Source organism: Gekko japonicus, unplaced genomic scaffold (assembly GCF_001447785.1).
Source record: "Gekko japonicus isolate JY-2015 unplaced genomic scaffold, Gekko_japonicus_V1.1 scaffold50, whole genome shotgun sequence".
Lineage (NCBI taxonomy): Eukaryota > Metazoa > Chordata > Lepidosauria > Squamata > Gekkonidae > Gekko > Gekko japonicus.
In genome coordinates, this window is record NW_015164666.1 from 1,631,698 (window position 1) to 1,647,626 (window position 15,929).

Sequence of the window (15,929 nt, forward strand, 5' to 3'; positions counted from 1 at the left end):
ATGCAGCTACCAAGGGAGTACCTTTTCAAACACAAAGGATTTTATTTGCAACCTGAGCTGGTTACAGCAGAATACATAGATTCACTGGAAGACTTTGAAATCAGAGACAGTGATGTATTTCTAGTCACCTATCCCAAATCAGGTATGACTATAAATATTTTTGTGAGGAATGACTTGATTTATATTTAGACTTACTTAGGTTATGTCTCCTGTAATACCACTGAATATTTACAGTGCCAACACTGTATATACTTTATCAAATGATTCAGCATTTCATAGGCACAGAAGTGGCTATATCTGCTCTTTACTCAGTCTTATTTTACCTCATCATTTGTATCCCAGTGTCAAGCTGTAAAAGGATCTGTTACAACTATTGTGATTGATTTGTTTGCCAAAGTAGACAAGATGTCAGGACATTCATGACTGGAGTTCATGAGTAACTTTGTGGTAAATAGCTGGAAGGAGCCCTGATTCAGATAGTGTAACAACTCACCCTTGAGCTCAGTCAGTCTCTCCAGTGCCTCAGCAAGGTCAAGCGGATGGTGGTTCTGATGAGGACTCAGAAGTAGGTGAGGAATGCCCCCAGCCCATTGACTGAGGAATTGCCTGAGTTGTGGACTGATGCAGACCCTTCCCCAGGTTTACAACCAGAGCCCTCCAGAAGTACAGGCACTCCCCAAGATTTATAGCTGGAGCCATCCACAAGCCCAACTTCTTCTCAGGAATTACAATTTGAGGAGGAGGGAATCTCTTTCACCTACACTGTTAGAACATCAAAGGAAGAAGAGACTAAGGCAGAAGCGAATGAGGCAATAAGTGCTTACACCTGGAGAAAGTGCCGACTCCTTTTAAAGGATAAGAAACACCTGGATAGGGAGGGGTTGTTGCAGTCCCACAAATACTGAGCACTTACAGCTAGTTCTTCACTGACAACAACTTTCATTCTAGCTCCTTGCTTTCCCTGGATCAGCCTTTCTTCCTGACTCTGTGTGCTTTGACCTTCATCCTGGACCTGACTACGTCTCTTGGACTGCCTCTTTATATCCTGGCTCCTTGTGCAATGACCTTTGTTCTGGACTAGACTGCACTTCTTGGACCCACCTTGCATCCTGACACTTTGTGCTACAACCTCTGAACCAGACCTGACCATGCCTCTTGAAAGTCATCCTGCATTGACTCCTGACAGTGGTGCCTGGACCTCTTGCCTGAGGACCTGACTATAGTTGGGACTGCCCACTAACCACTGGGGGCCCTTTCCATGCCTTACTGGCACTGGGCCTTTTCCCTTGGCCACAAAACACAACAGCTTGTTGTGAGCCAGAAACATTTGGGCATCACAGAACTGATGGCCATGTTGTTTCAGCAGCAGGTGGCACTGGCAGAACAGGTGCACCAGTTAACTCCCACCCCTTCCACCTGTTCAGTGTTTATGCCCAGTGCCAATGCCGGACAAGTTTGAGGGGGCAGCAGACACCCTCCCAGTTTTCTTGGCCCATTGTGAACTGTACATGCAAGTGCAGGCAGAGGACTTTCCAGATGGCCAGACTCAGGTGGCTTTCATTATAAGCCTGCTGGTCTCAGGCCTCTGATAGAACCCTGCTCCTTGTCCGGTTATGAGGTGGCTGGCATCCACTGTCATCTGAGCATTACACCCAGAAGAACCAATACAGTTGGAAGGGGTCTCTGACCCCCACTGGCATCCAAAGAAAAGCAGTGTTGTCATTGCAAGGGGCTTTGCCTCTACTGTGGAACAATGCTCCCTCTTCGCTGTGGAGTTTTGTGAGCAAAAATTCTACTTTGTGAGCTACTGGCATTAAAGTTGTGAGCGAGCAATTTGGCTGCTGCATAAATTAGTTTGCTCTGGAGCCATCCTTCCTAAGGTAAGATAAAAACATGTGAGCCAGAGGCTAAAAAACTGTGAGCTAGCTCATACTAACTCAGGTTAGAGGGAACACTGCTGTGGAACCCCTGGCTACTTCTCATGAAACTGGCCTGCCAAGAAATGCTCTATTCCGAAGACAAACAACCAGGACCCTCTGGGGTACTGAGAATTAGAAAAAGGAGGCCTGGGGAATCTCCAGACCACATCAGGGCCTGTTCCACAATCTTTCCTAGAGAACACCTGGGTGGCACTGCAGGGGGTGGGTACATAGTCTAGATGATGGCCATGATAGAGTCCAGTGTTACCCCTACCAGCTTAGATCTAAGAAGCTAAATCACTGCCTTCAGTCTCTAGGGGAATTTAGCCAAATGGTAGGCCTCAGTGAGAGGTGGAGTATTTAGCAAGGATCTACTACCTATGTCTATGGGTTTTTTCCCCTTTGAGTACTCTCAATCACCATTCCGAAGTAAAATAAAGACATATTTTATTAAAACAAGAAATAAGAAGTCTAACATACAGGAAGCATACAAGAAATAACACACATACAAGATTAATTTAGAAATAAAGGGATAAGCATGAAATATAGGGGGTTATTGGGGTGATACTTGTCCTGTAGAGCAGAAGTCCAGGGGGAAGAGCAAGATGTCAAGCATCCTTGGTGTGCAGTTCAGATCCAGGAAAACACAGAGGGAGAGAGAGATTGAGCTTTGAGTGCTATTTTTATAGGAAAAATGTGTCTTGAGGCAGTCTGACATTTGTGCCTCAAAATAATACAAAAATACAAAAAACAAAGACCTGGAAGACTTGTGACAGTTTGCATGAGAGTTGAGGTCTGGTGTAAACTAAGGTGTTAATGTGCTTCTGATAAGATTAGATAGAGGTGTCTGTGAATCGCTGAATAGAATTCTGAGGAAAGGGAACGGGAGATGTTTGGGAAGAGGTCTGGATGTAAAATAGGGTTTAGGCTGAAACTCTGCTTGCTTCCTCCGGTGATTCAGAGGGCTAATGGATTGCTAATTAAACTAATCAAAAAGGAAACAATGCTGTTTGGGAAAGAAAAGAGCTGTTGTTATGAAAGAAATGTTGTTATGAAAAGGGGAGGGGAGGCTGATAGAATTAGTGATCCAGGTTGAATGGTGTTACCTCTGGGGTGAGGTAGGTCCATCATTTGGTGTATGCAGATGTCAGGGGGGTGGGAAAGGCTGCAACTGGGTCAGACCAAGATGTCATGCTTAGCAGGGGTTTTGCCAAGGCATAATTCTGAGGCCTGCCTGTCTGGGATCCATCTTGTTTTCTATTCAGGTCAAGTCTGCCTGGCGTATGTACTCTGGGGTGCCATAAAATTGCCATAACATTTTCCATACTGTCTCTCAATAAAGAGAGGGGGTCTGCCTGCTTACACCAGGGCCTCTAGAAATTTAATTGAAAGTACATTTAGCACCGCATCCCTAGAGTCGGATTCGACTGGCTTTTGAACAAGGGAAACCTTTACCTTACCTTTACCTTTACATTTATTGATCAGCACAAGTTGCCCTCATGATCCCTTACCACTCCCTTGTTGGCTGAGACCATTGATGGCCACATGCTGTCCTCCAGCCCAGTGACCCAAAAAATGGAACCAGTGCTTCTGGGTGTACAAGGGCATACTGAATCCATTCAGTTATATGTGGCAACTATTCTGCACTCTCCTCTGGTTCAAGGGATGGTCTGTTTGGAACTCCATGATCCCTGTATATCCTGAGCTCACAAAGAAGTCGTATTTTTCTCACGGTACTGCCAAGAGCATTTTTGGCCCTCACAGCTGAATGCTGCCCTGGTCATGACTCAGGCATATACCCTGGAGGCTCTCCTGGAAGAATATCAGGACTACTAGGATGTGTTTGATCCTAAAGAAATGGATCAGCTGCCACCCCACAGGCAGTATGATTGCACCATAGGATTCATCCCGCAATCCCAACAGGCTGCCTACTGGAATCAGAACTGGTGGTGTTCCAATCTGGGAGTCACTCTTGCCATACATCTTTTTCTCCTGCCAGCTGACCTCTTCAGAATGAAATTATACGATATGGGAGAAAGAAGTACTAGCAATTAAGGCAGCTTTCAAAACTTGGCACCATTTACTGGAGGGTGCTTTCCATCCTATGGAAGTCCAGATGGACCACCGCAATTTAAAACAGACAGCTAAAATATTGAACCAGAGGCAAGTGTGATGGTCCGTCTGTTTCTCCCAATTCAGTTTCAAGGTCACGTACATACCCCCAGCCGGAACCAGCAGGCAGATGCCCTCTCCAGGAATCAGAATATGCAGACACTGGCACAGAGGGGGACCAAATGGCTACAGTTCTATGTCCTGAACACTTCGCTGCTACACTAGTTGCCTCACCACTCAGTCCACCAGGCACGAGGTCAGGATACCTTTAGGCAGGCCCTGCACTGGGAACTAGAAGCTAACGCTTGATTCAGGATGGGCTCCTGTACCATTGGCTATGCATCTATGGGCCGGGGGGGGGGGCTGTGTCAGCCTGAGGTGCTGCACTTGTACTACAACTGCCCACCTGCTGGCCATTTCAGCCACCATAAAATTTTACATTTAGTCACCCGGGAATTTTCATGGCCATGAATGGTCGCAGATGTACATACAGGGATATTTGGGGGCAGGAACGCACAGGGATGGAGTTCCGGCTGGCTTCAGAGTTGGACACACCCACTACAGCCAATACCTCTGTGTGCGTGGCTACAGAGGGAAGGCCTGGAGAGCGATTCCCCCCCCCCGGCGATTCCAAGGTGGGCAGGCCAGGGGGGGGCCTGGAAGGATCGGGTAGGCATTTAAATGCCTCCCTGTGCCTCTCTAGCCTTCCCTTCCCTTCAACGAGGGGGGAGAGAGGGCCTTCGTGGGGCTTCCTTGCACTCCTGCCGGCCTTGCAGGTCCACCACCAGGCCCCTCATGGGGCTCGGCAGTGGAGCTGCAAGGCCGGCGCCGGTGGCCAGGACCGTTGGGGGCAGGGTGTGTGGCCTTATGACACACTTCCGGTGATGTCAGGGTGTGTGGCCTTATGACACACTTCCGGTGATGTCAGGGGGTGTGGCATATGCTAATGAGTTATGCTAATGAGTTCCCCTAGCTCTTTTTCTACGAAATGACCCCTGCCTAATATACTAATGAGCTGCACTGTCAGGGGTGTGGCCTAATATGCTAATGTGTTCCTGCTGTTGGGTGTGACCTATTATGCTAATGAGTTCCTGCTGGGCTTTTTCTACAAAAAAAGCCCTGTGTACATACATATGTAGAGTCCTGTGAAACTGTCCAGGAGCAGATGGGCAAACAGGTGGTCCTTTCACAGTCACTGTCTACTCCAACAAACCCCTGGCAACTGGTGTCCATGGATTTGATCACCAACCTACCTGCCTCTCGGGGTTCTATAACCATTATCGTGATCATGGACTTTCTGACCAAAATGGCCCATTTATTCCCTGCATTAGCCAGACCTCAACTCCTGAGACTGAGCACTTGTTCCTCCAGTCTGTATTCCGGCTCCATGGATTGCTTAAAGGAATCATCTCAGACCGAAGCCCACAATTCACTGCCTGCTTTTTGGAAAAGACTCCTCCAGTTGTTGGACATCAAGCAACATGTTTTCCATGCACCATCCCCTGACAGACAGCCAAATCGAAGGCACCAATGCCACCTTAGAGCAATACGTTTGGTATTACATGAACTACCAGCAGGACAACTGGGCACACTTATTACCACTTGCTGAGTTTGCATACAGCAACACCCAACACACCTCCACCTGGCTGACTCAGTTCTATGCTAGCGATGGGTATCACCCCCAGTTTTTCCCTACTGCCTCCTCACCCTCACTAATTTTGGCCGTGAAGCAACTGGTTCAACAGCTGCATTCCATACAGACTCTGCTCCAGGAACAACTGACATAGACTAAGGAAGCATACAAGGCTGCTATGGACTGCAAGAGACTGCCAGGCACTCCACTGCAAGTGGGCAATTTGGTCTGGCTTTCCACCCGGTACCTGTGCCCATCCCTGCTGGAAACCACCCCGCCCCCATCACATAGGTCCATTTCCTATTACCACCCAAATCAATCCGGTGGCCCTTCAACTCTACTTGTCCCCTACTGTATGGATCTAGCCTGCCAATTTGTTATCAGCATGCTTCCCTTAATAGGCCTAGCAATAATAAAGAAGCATTTTCAGGTCAGGAAAACAGGGATTGACCCCCTCCCTCAGTCTAAACCAGAGAACTCCCAGCTATTTATTACTTAAAATACTCAGATAAAAATTCAAAAACTGGCTGAAATTAATTTCTATTCTTTCATAACCCATGCTGAAAATCCTCTTTCCACATTTAATGGAAACCTAAACTCATCTAACTACAGTTGTTTCTTGTTCTCCTTACCTTTTCCTTGCCTGTTTTTGGCTCTCCCTTTGTTTCTTCCTTTGCGGTCATTTAGACAGTAAGCTCACTGGGGCAGAGGCTAGTTTATTTTGTGCTTGCTTTACACTACTGAGTTCGGTCTATTTAGGATATTAAGTCAACAACACATTACTTTCATGCACAGGCACAGTATGGACTCAGAACATTTTGAGCCTGATTTATCATGAAGGTCATCGAAATGGAACTGAGGACACTGATTTAATGGACAGAGTCCCATGGCTGGAATACAAGTTTCGTAATGTGGATTACATCAGTTGCCCGTCTCCTCGGCTCTTTGCAACCCATTTGCCCTACTATTTGGTCCCTAAGGGGTTAAGAAGCAGAAGAGCAAAAGTAAGGCCTGCCACTTCTATAATTTCATATGATTCAGTGTCTTCCTCTAATCCTGTTTCACCGACAATAGTAAGCCTCTCGAGATAGTTCTACAAGCCTCTCTTTCTTCTGTGGTGAAAATGTGAAATTGCAAATTGCACTGGGCTCAGTACTGATCCTTACGACTTTAAGATGAGGAAGTCAGCTGCATCTTTTGTGTTCTAGCTGACTTTTATGGGTTCGCATGACCCTGAAGAGGTCTCAACAGTGCTAATTTTATCTGAATGGAATGTTCATATACCTGCTCCCTTGCAAGCACACTTTAATCCTTCTTCACCAGCCCAAGTAGGAAATATCCAGTTTGTCACACATTAAAAGATTAAATGTGTTGGGGCAGCAGGAAATGAATGAATGGAACTCCATGCTTACACTGTGTATACCTGGGAAAGGGGAACTGAGGAAGGGAGGGATAACCCCACACACTCTGTGACATTGTGACAATTTCAGTTTATATGTGTAGAAGTAATAGTTATGTTATGTAGCAGGAAAGAATGAAAGGGAGTGATATTTAGTTATTAAAAGATACATACTCCACACTTTTTACTAGCTTGGTACCAAAGTGGCTAACATCATATTAATAGGATCATTCAGTAATAATTAACAGTGATGAATACAACACACAATACAGATAAATATACTTACTGTAATAGCAAGCAGTGTACCCCCAATGTATCTTCAAATCATACAAACAGCAATGCAGTCAGCACTGCGGCTGATAACTAATCAAAAGAAAACTAGAGACAGCATGAACAAGCAGAGCACAAAAGATTTCAAAACCAAACTAGGCCATACCAAAAGGCACAATATGGAAATTGGATTAAAAACTAAATAAATCCATACCTCTCCAGACATGAAAGTCAACAAAATGCCTGGGAGACAATAAACCTTGCCTAGGCAAACCCTGCATGCTGGGCACCAACCCAAAAAGTGTCAGGAAGGTGTTCCATAACAGGTACTAAGAACAACAGAGAAAGTTTGATGACCTTCCTTGAGGAGGAGGAGGTACTTGGAAGGTACTTTGAGAAGGCATTTCTGCAGCCTGAAAAGATGATTATGATGAATGAAGGGGAGAACAATAAATACACAGGACAAGGTCAATTTCTCCAGACTGAAGGCTTCTGAGGTGGATGTTGCAAAAAACTGAATCTGAAAAACTGTCAAATTGTAGCCAATTTATGGCACACTCACAGGGCTTTACAAGGCAAGAGATGTACAGAGGTGGTTTGCTGTTGCCTGCTTCTGCGTAACAACTTTGGACTTCCTTGGTGGTTTCCCATCCAAGGACTAACCAAAGCTGACCCTGCATAGTAGCCAAGATCTAATGAAATTTGGTTAGCCTGGGCCATCCAGGTTTACATAAAAAGGCTATAAGGGGTAGTAGGTTCAGCTGTCACTAAGTATCCTCAAGAAGAAATGTTTTATTCCTTACCCCTCAATATAAATAAATCTGAATGGATGGGGACCATAAAGATAACATAAGAGAGTTCTGGGAGAATCAGATACAAAAGCTGTGTCTCACTGCAGTGCTAGGTGCTACATTTCATCAGTTTTGTTTTACTCTAATTATCAGTATAATTGCAGGTTATTTATGTGTCAAGAAACCCAAAGGATGTCTTGGTTTCCTATTACCATTTTACCAGACTTTCAGCCAGAATGGAAACAGCAGGAGATTTTGGCAATTTCATGGAAAAGTTTTTAGCTGGTGAAGGTAAGGATTGTTTATAGCTGCATGATGAATAATATGTGTCTCTGCACACCTTTCCTGCTTTCAGAGGGAAAAAAACCTCTTTAAACTGTAGAACAAATTATTCAGAATGCCATAGTACATTCTATTGACAGTAATGTATAGGGGCAGAACCATTTTCAACCAAAACCCAGTTAAAAAAAACCATTTTATATAAATAGGATGATAACCATTTATTCTGTGTTATAATTTAGTGTCCAAATTAGGGGGGGGGGGATTCTCAATTCAAAATTTTAAAGCCTTTTCCCACTGTGAATCCCTTTTTCCACTGTGAATCACCCATAGTGCAAACTGTTTATCATATCACATTATCAGTTTATCAGTATCTTCTCTACAACTGCAGATGGTAGGGTTGCCAAGTCCTACCTTCTCCTGAAGCGGGGGACTCCCGGGTCGATCCCGGAGCGCGCGCGCGCCACATCCAGGTCACCAGGAAGTGACGCAACCACGCCGGTCATGGGACCACGACCATCCGAGGGAAAACCATAGAGTTTTCCCTCGGATGACCGTGGCCCCGCCCCCAGCGTGCCCGGCATAGTCTCATCACTTCCTGGTGACATGCACGTCGGGGTGGAGTTCCCCCCGGGGCCCGATCCGCCAGCGGCGGGTAACGGGCCTCTGGGGCAGGGGTTTCCCCGCCCCCCGGGGGGACTTGGCAAGCCCAGCAGATGGCCTAATGCCCGAATAGAACTTCCCCACCTAGAACAGCCTTCCCATTTATGTAGAGCCAAACCAGATACTATGGGGGCCAACTTATGGCCACCAATGCCATTTTAAGGAAATCCAACCATTTAAAAATCTCCACAAGGGCCTATAAGGCACAGTTCCAACAGGTGATCATGTTTTTCCTTGAACACCTTTAAAATGATGAAACAGCCATGCTGGGGGTCTCTTTTGGCAGTTTACAAAGGGCAGAGGGTGGAGACAGATCAGTATGAGGGTGGAGACAGATCAGTATCAGGCCCTTATGGCTATTTTAAAATGTCTAAAGTTTCCTCTAAAATGGCATTGGTGTTTGCAGGTTGACCCAGTGGCTGCTGTTATATCTTGTTTGACCCTTGGGATATCTGAAGTATATACACATGTCTCGTGCACTGCAGTGAATAGTGATGTTCACAAATACAAGAGCTTCATATGTGCATCAAGGGCATACATGAGGTTCTTGATGAAAGAGACCTTAGTTGCTGTTTGAACACATGAAAATTCTAGCCAGAGTTCTAATCCTATTTATATTATGTGCATTATACATTGTTACAGCGCAATTCTAAGCAGAGTTACTCGTTCTAAGTCCATTGTGGGCTTTGAAGGATGTAGCTCTGCTTTGGATTAGTTTAGTATAAATGTGGGCCACGGTGTATGGCAGAACATAAATTAAAAACCAATATCATGCTGGGACATGGCAGTATTTTTTAAATTCCCTCTTGTCATGAGTCAGGTTTTTTTCTTAAACCAGCATAAATCTCCAGCCTCAATCCTGAGCTTTTGAAAATGACCATAAATGCAATTCTCATGGTTTTCTAATAAGTTATCAAAGTAAAGCCACATAAATTAAAGAGAATTGTAGAACATGCCACCATGTCATGAATGTGAAATCAGGGTGGATTTTGTTCTTGAGATTATAGATCATATTCAGCCTTTTATTTATTCAAACCAGTTGACTAGTTTGTCTTCTAAATAAGGGGTTTGGGAGCTTTGGGACTGGAGAAGAGGGGCTCTCCAACCAATGGGGGTGCTATAGCGATCATGTATTTACCTAATGAACAGGGTAGAGACTAAAATGTATGCAGGTTTTCTTTGCATCATGGCTTGACCTGGGTAAGCATCAGTGACTGAACCATTTTTAAGGCTATGTAGAAACTTCTAGTGTAATCTGGGAGGCTGCTCTTGCTCCATCCTAATTAGAAGGGATTTCTTAGTTAACTGATTAAGGCCTGTGTCAAAACCTGAGATGGGACGTTTACTCCATGATAGAAAGCATATATAATACTCTTTTAAAAGCACCAAGCTAAAACATTTCTGCTGATAAATGTTTCATGCTACTTAGTGCTCCCGTTTGTTTTTTAAAATCAGCTGGGGTTTTAAAAAACAATTTGTTAATTGCAAAGATTTCCACATATTTCCTCTGTGAGCTGCCTCAAGCAGCTCTCATGATAGGTAGAGTATATATTTTCTAAATTATCAAATGGAAAATACTCCTCGCAAGGGATGGGAATGGACCAGACGATGGATGTAATTTTCCCACAGACAGGGGCCCAATTTGTGATCTGTGAGCCCAGTCCATGCCACCCCCCCAATACCGACTTCCCATAACCCTCCCAGGAGTTTCGTGCTTCATGTTGGTGGGGCTTGCAAAATCCATTTAAAGGGAATGTGTTCCCTTTAAATGGCTTTTGCAAAGCTGCGTGGCATGCAAGTGAAGGCCAAGTGGTGAGTTCATCCACTTCCAGTTCACCTGGAGGTCAGAAGTCAGTGAAGTTACAGCAGTAGATACATCAAAGGCATATGAGCGGTTTGTTGCAGTTTGGTTGAGGGTGCTTCAGTATATGTCAGAAAAGAACATACTTCCTTCAAAGGCCGCTTATGTCCCCTGGATACACTTTTAGTTTTATTTCTACCCAAGCTCTTAGGATACAGTACATTAGTTCGATCACCATTCTAGAAGCTGGTTTTATTGCATCATTCACTAGTATGTAGGCTAGAGGGTAGCAATAAAGGTTATTATTGTGTAGACTTATGGGTTTCAGTTGTGTTTATATGCTTCTGTTCGGTTTATCATTTACTGTACTTGATGGGTTTTTATACATGTTTTTATGACATGTATGAAATGCTGTTATCCTTGGCCTTCACTTCCATGTCATGCAGCTTTGGAAAAGTCATTTAAAGGGAATGCATTCTTTTTAAATGGCTTTGTAAGTTGCATGGCGTCACAGATCAAATGGACCATGACCTGGTCCATTAAACTTGGAGGTATATGATCTGGGGTCTGTAAACCCCATGGACTGTGTGATGCACCTTAAATACCTTTTCTGTTGTGTAACGTTCCCATCTTAGCTTTTTAATTTCAAAATTAACTAAGAATGGCATGTATGTATACATGAAGGTGTGGTAACCGATAAAATGCAACAAAGGGAACTGAGGTATGATTAGTCCACAACCAAAGTAAAACTGGAACTGAAACATGTCTTCTCACACCACTGTATACCACCAGTTCTCATTTATACCTGTTTGGTGTACTGCGTGGACTCTCATCTGGAAGAAGTGGGTTTGAGTCCCCACTCCTCCACATGCAGCTGCTGGGTGACCATGGGTCAGTTACAAGTTCTTTCAGAGCTGTTCTCTCAGGAGCAGTTCTCAAAAGAGCCCTCTCAGCCCCACCTACCTTACAGAGTGTCTGTTGTGGGGAGGGGAAGGGAATGGAGATTGTAAGTCGCTCTGAGAGTCCTTCAGGTAGTGAAGGGTGGGGTATAAATCTGATCTCTTCCTCCTCCTCCTCTTCATTTTTTAATACCAAAGTAAATTTGTTTCCTATCAGTTCTAGCTAGTTCATGGACAGACCATGTTGAAGGCTGGTATGCTCACAAGGATGACTTCAATATTCTCTTTCTTACCTATGAAGAAATGAAGAAGGTAAGATTGTTCTGTCAGAAAAACCACCTGACATCATGTTTTAGGCATCTTCATCCATGATGTTCAAACAGTTTCAGAAGGGAAGAAGGGAGTGATATAGATGTTTACTAGTCCCCGCTCCCATAGGAGGCCCTGTGCCTGCAGTGGTACCCACCAAAGTAGTTAACCTCCTGCTTAATCTCTGAGCGATCTGTTGATGTTTCTGCTAAACCATTCTGAATTCGATACCAGCAGTCTGAATACTTCAGACTTCAGAAGTCATGATGCCCAGTCATTTAAGCGGATACTAATTCTCAGGAGGTGACAAATACGTACACCCATCAGGAACTGTGATTAATTTCCTCTTTGTATCTGCCATGCTGCAGTTCACCTGTTACCAGTCAGTAGTCATAAAAGCTACAGTAGCTCTGGCCCCATTTATTTAGTACTTGGAAAATAAATGAGGCCTTGCATTTAACGGCAGTGATTACTCAAAAGGGGGAAATGCAGTTGATAAGACTATATTTGAAATGGCCCAACAGGATACCAAATTTCAGTATCCTGAACTAATGTTTAGACTTTCAACGTCTTATTACTCTCATGCCTAATTCTTTTAGTTGCTTGGTCCTTATGGTTTTCAGTTGTGGATAGCCTGACACCAAAACCATGTCCCATTTCAGGACCTGAGGAGTTCCGTATTGAAAATATGCAGTTTCCTAGGAAAGAAGCTGACTGAGGAAGAGTTGCAGGTTGTTGTGGATAAGGCTACATTTGATAAAATGAGAATTGATCCCAGGTCAAACTATGAGAACATGCCCACCGATCTCCTAGAGAAAGGCAAAGGACACTTTCTTCGGAAAGGTAAGTCACTGAGGCATCAAATGTGGGCTCATGCCCAGTAAATTGTCCCACGCTGTCACAGATAATTGTTTAGACTTTTGACCCAGCACAGGAACTTGAGCAAAAATAGAGGAGCTGTTTTGTCGTATTATTAAACCCTTTTGAAATGGCACTTGAGGCACAGTATTAATGATGGGCATGTATATATCAGGCATGGGCATGAACTGACAAATGAACCCCAGTTCATGGTTTGCGAACCAGGCGTTCGGGAAAATGTGTCTCCCACAATCCACCACACGAACCTCCGTGTTTTTTCATGGAAGTTTGTGAGGTTTGTGGGAGGCTTCGTGTGGGCTCCGAAGGCAGTTACATATCTTCAGAGCTTACTTCCATGTCCGCCAGCCCAACTGGAAGGGAGCTCCCAAGGCATTCAACCGCTGTCAGAGCCCACCACCAGCCCATGGCCTGACCCGAGTGAGCTCCAAAGGCATTTAAATGCCTTCAGAGCTCACTTCCATGTGGGGCTGTGGCCCCACACACTTTCCAAGCAGTTCATGCAATAGAGAAGTTCATGGAAGTTCGTGTTCAGGGTTCTTGAAAACCTTCATGAGCCTCCATTTTTCTGGTTTTGCCCACCCTAAGCCAAAGTTTAGAAATACTGAGGTAAAACATTCTAATATATACAGTCTTGAGATCATAGAATATATAAGAGAGTGTGGTTGTAGCTTAATTTCAGAGTTTTATAGTTCTTTTCAGTGAAAGATACTTGTCTTAGTATATTTCAGCAACAACACAACTTCTTTGTAGAGTTTCCTGGAGAATAGCTCTTTCTTTGAGTTTCTAGATTTCTCCCTTCAGAAATATCAGCTTTCTACTAACTCCTGAGGTGTCCAAAGCTTATTCCCTATACTACAGACCCTTTTACTGGCAGGGATTATTCTTTTCCCTAAGAAGCAATCACCTTTTTCTAGCTGCCTTTATTGGGAGTTACAGCCTAACAGCCCAGTCACTCTTGTCAAAGTTATCTTCCAGTACTGTTATCTGAGTAAAGCACTTTGTAGCTTTCTGGACCTAGAATTTCAATTCTCCCTCAAAGTAATTCTAATACTGTTATGGCAAAGGAGTGTTTTCTCTTTTCTCTGTAGAAGATTTTTTCTGACAAACCCTGTCAAAACACTGGCTCCAAATATCCCCCCCCCAAAGATCCAGACCAAAAGACAACTGATGCTTTCCCCTCCAGAACAGCTGATGTTATATTTACTCTCAGGTGATGCTGGCCAATCACAGAATGTGTAGAGCAGCCAATCAAATAAGCTCTCCACTCCAGGGAAGATTAACCCCTCATCTCCCAAATTCTCTTAAGCAAGAAGCATTTCAAAACTGCTTTCCATGTGCAATCCATCACAGATGTTCACTGTGCAATCCTACACAGTTACACCCTTTTGAATCCACTGAAGTAAAAGGGCTTAGAAAGCCGTAACTCTTTTTAAGATTGTACTGTCTGAATTTTATTTTGATCATAATAAAACAGAGAAGTTACTGATTTCTGTCTGACCACTTTCACTGAAATGTCCCTTTTCTCTCTGCTTGGGGGAATATATTATTTAAGTTCTCCATTATTACATAGATATCCTCACCTTTCTTCAAGGAGGACTGTATATGTGTGCTTCCTGTTCCCACACTACACTTTATATCACAATCTTAAATGGATTCAATCCTGAGATATAGGTTATCATCAGAAGAGTGCCCAGAGACTAGACAGAACAGAGACTAGAATCCAGGTTAAATCCAACGTATTATCTACTTCACCATAATGGATGACTGCAACAGCTGTCACCAGTTGTAAGCTATACTAGAATGAAAGTGCTTTATTTTGACTATAATTGTTATTGGAAGCAGTCACAAAAGAAATTGAATTCAAAAATATAGAAGACTGTGTAGTGATGACTTTACACAGAACTTCCTGTCCATGAAGTGCCAGGCCACTACATTTTCAGCCCTGGATTGGTCCAGTTAAAGCCTCCATCTTTGAACACAGTGGATTTTCAGACCCTGATTCTGTGTAGTTTGAATTTGTCATGGGGGGGAAATGGCCGCATTGTAACAATATAGCTTCCTCTTGATATATTGACCATTGAAATTAGAAATCCATTACAAAATGTAATCTTTATCATTTTCATATGATGAATTTCTTATGATTGGATCTTTATCCCACTCCATTCTGTGTTCAGAGTTGGTAAATAGTCCAAGCTCCAGTATTGGAGCTTACATGAATGTTTTTTCTCTTCAGTGAGGCAAAGTCATCCAAACTGGTTAGGGTCACGCCTCCTCTAGCTCCAGGCAGGGTTATGCAAATTTGTGTAGACTGTATTGGCTCAGAGTGAGGCTGACCCTCCATGCTTAGTATAGCCCAGGTCCATAACAGATTTTGCATCCGACTAGGTTTTGTTTTTGTGGTTGGATGTGGATGACTTTGCCCCACTGGAGAGAGGAAACCTTCATGTTACCTCCAATGTTTTGTTCTCTTTCAGTGGGGGAAGTAATCCAAAGTGGTTGTATGCCCTAGCTACAACCTGGGTGGGATCCTCATTTTTATTTTTATTGTTCCACCACTATGTTGCACACCTTTCTACCAGATGAAGCTTCTGCAGATGTTAACTGGTCCAATCAATAGGGTCACATACAGGTATAAAAAGTGGACCATGTTGAAGCTCTACAGATTTCTTCCACAAGAGCCCTCGTGGAAAGGTCATTGATATTGTTGCAGCTCTGGTGGAATGGGCCATAACAGCCTTTGGAGGTCCCAGGCCTTGATCTTCATATGCTTTTTGAACACATGGCTTGATCTGTAAGGCGATGGTAGATTTTGAGACCTTTTTACCTAGAGACTGTGAGCCAGCTGCTTGCTGCTAGCAAAGATGAATAGCAGCAGGATTACTCTTGAGCAGCCGGCTGCAAGCAGGACCCTTAAGCATATGGCTATAAAAACCAACCAAAGGACGCTGTTAGGTGTGGAAGCAACAAGTTGAAAT

At 44.0% G+C, this 15,929-nt stretch overlaps 1 protein-coding gene across 1 annotated transcript in view; it reads left to right on the plus strand.

Annotated features, from left to right (window-relative positions):
- LOC107108600 (amine sulfotransferase-like) overlaps positions 1-15,929 on the plus strand; it is a 17,020-nt gene continuing 1,091 nt past the window's right edge. Inside the window, exons 1-5 of the mRNA XM_015409061.1 lie at positions 1-142; positions 6,460-6,668; positions 8,289-8,415; positions 11,984-12,078; positions 12,738-12,918. Of these exons, the coding sequence (XP_015264547.1) occupies positions 1-142; positions 6,460-6,668; positions 8,289-8,415; positions 11,984-12,078; positions 12,738-12,918 (754 nt within the window). The remainder of the gene's footprint in view (positions 143-6,459; positions 6,669-8,288; positions 8,416-11,983; positions 12,079-12,737; positions 12,919-15,929) is intronic.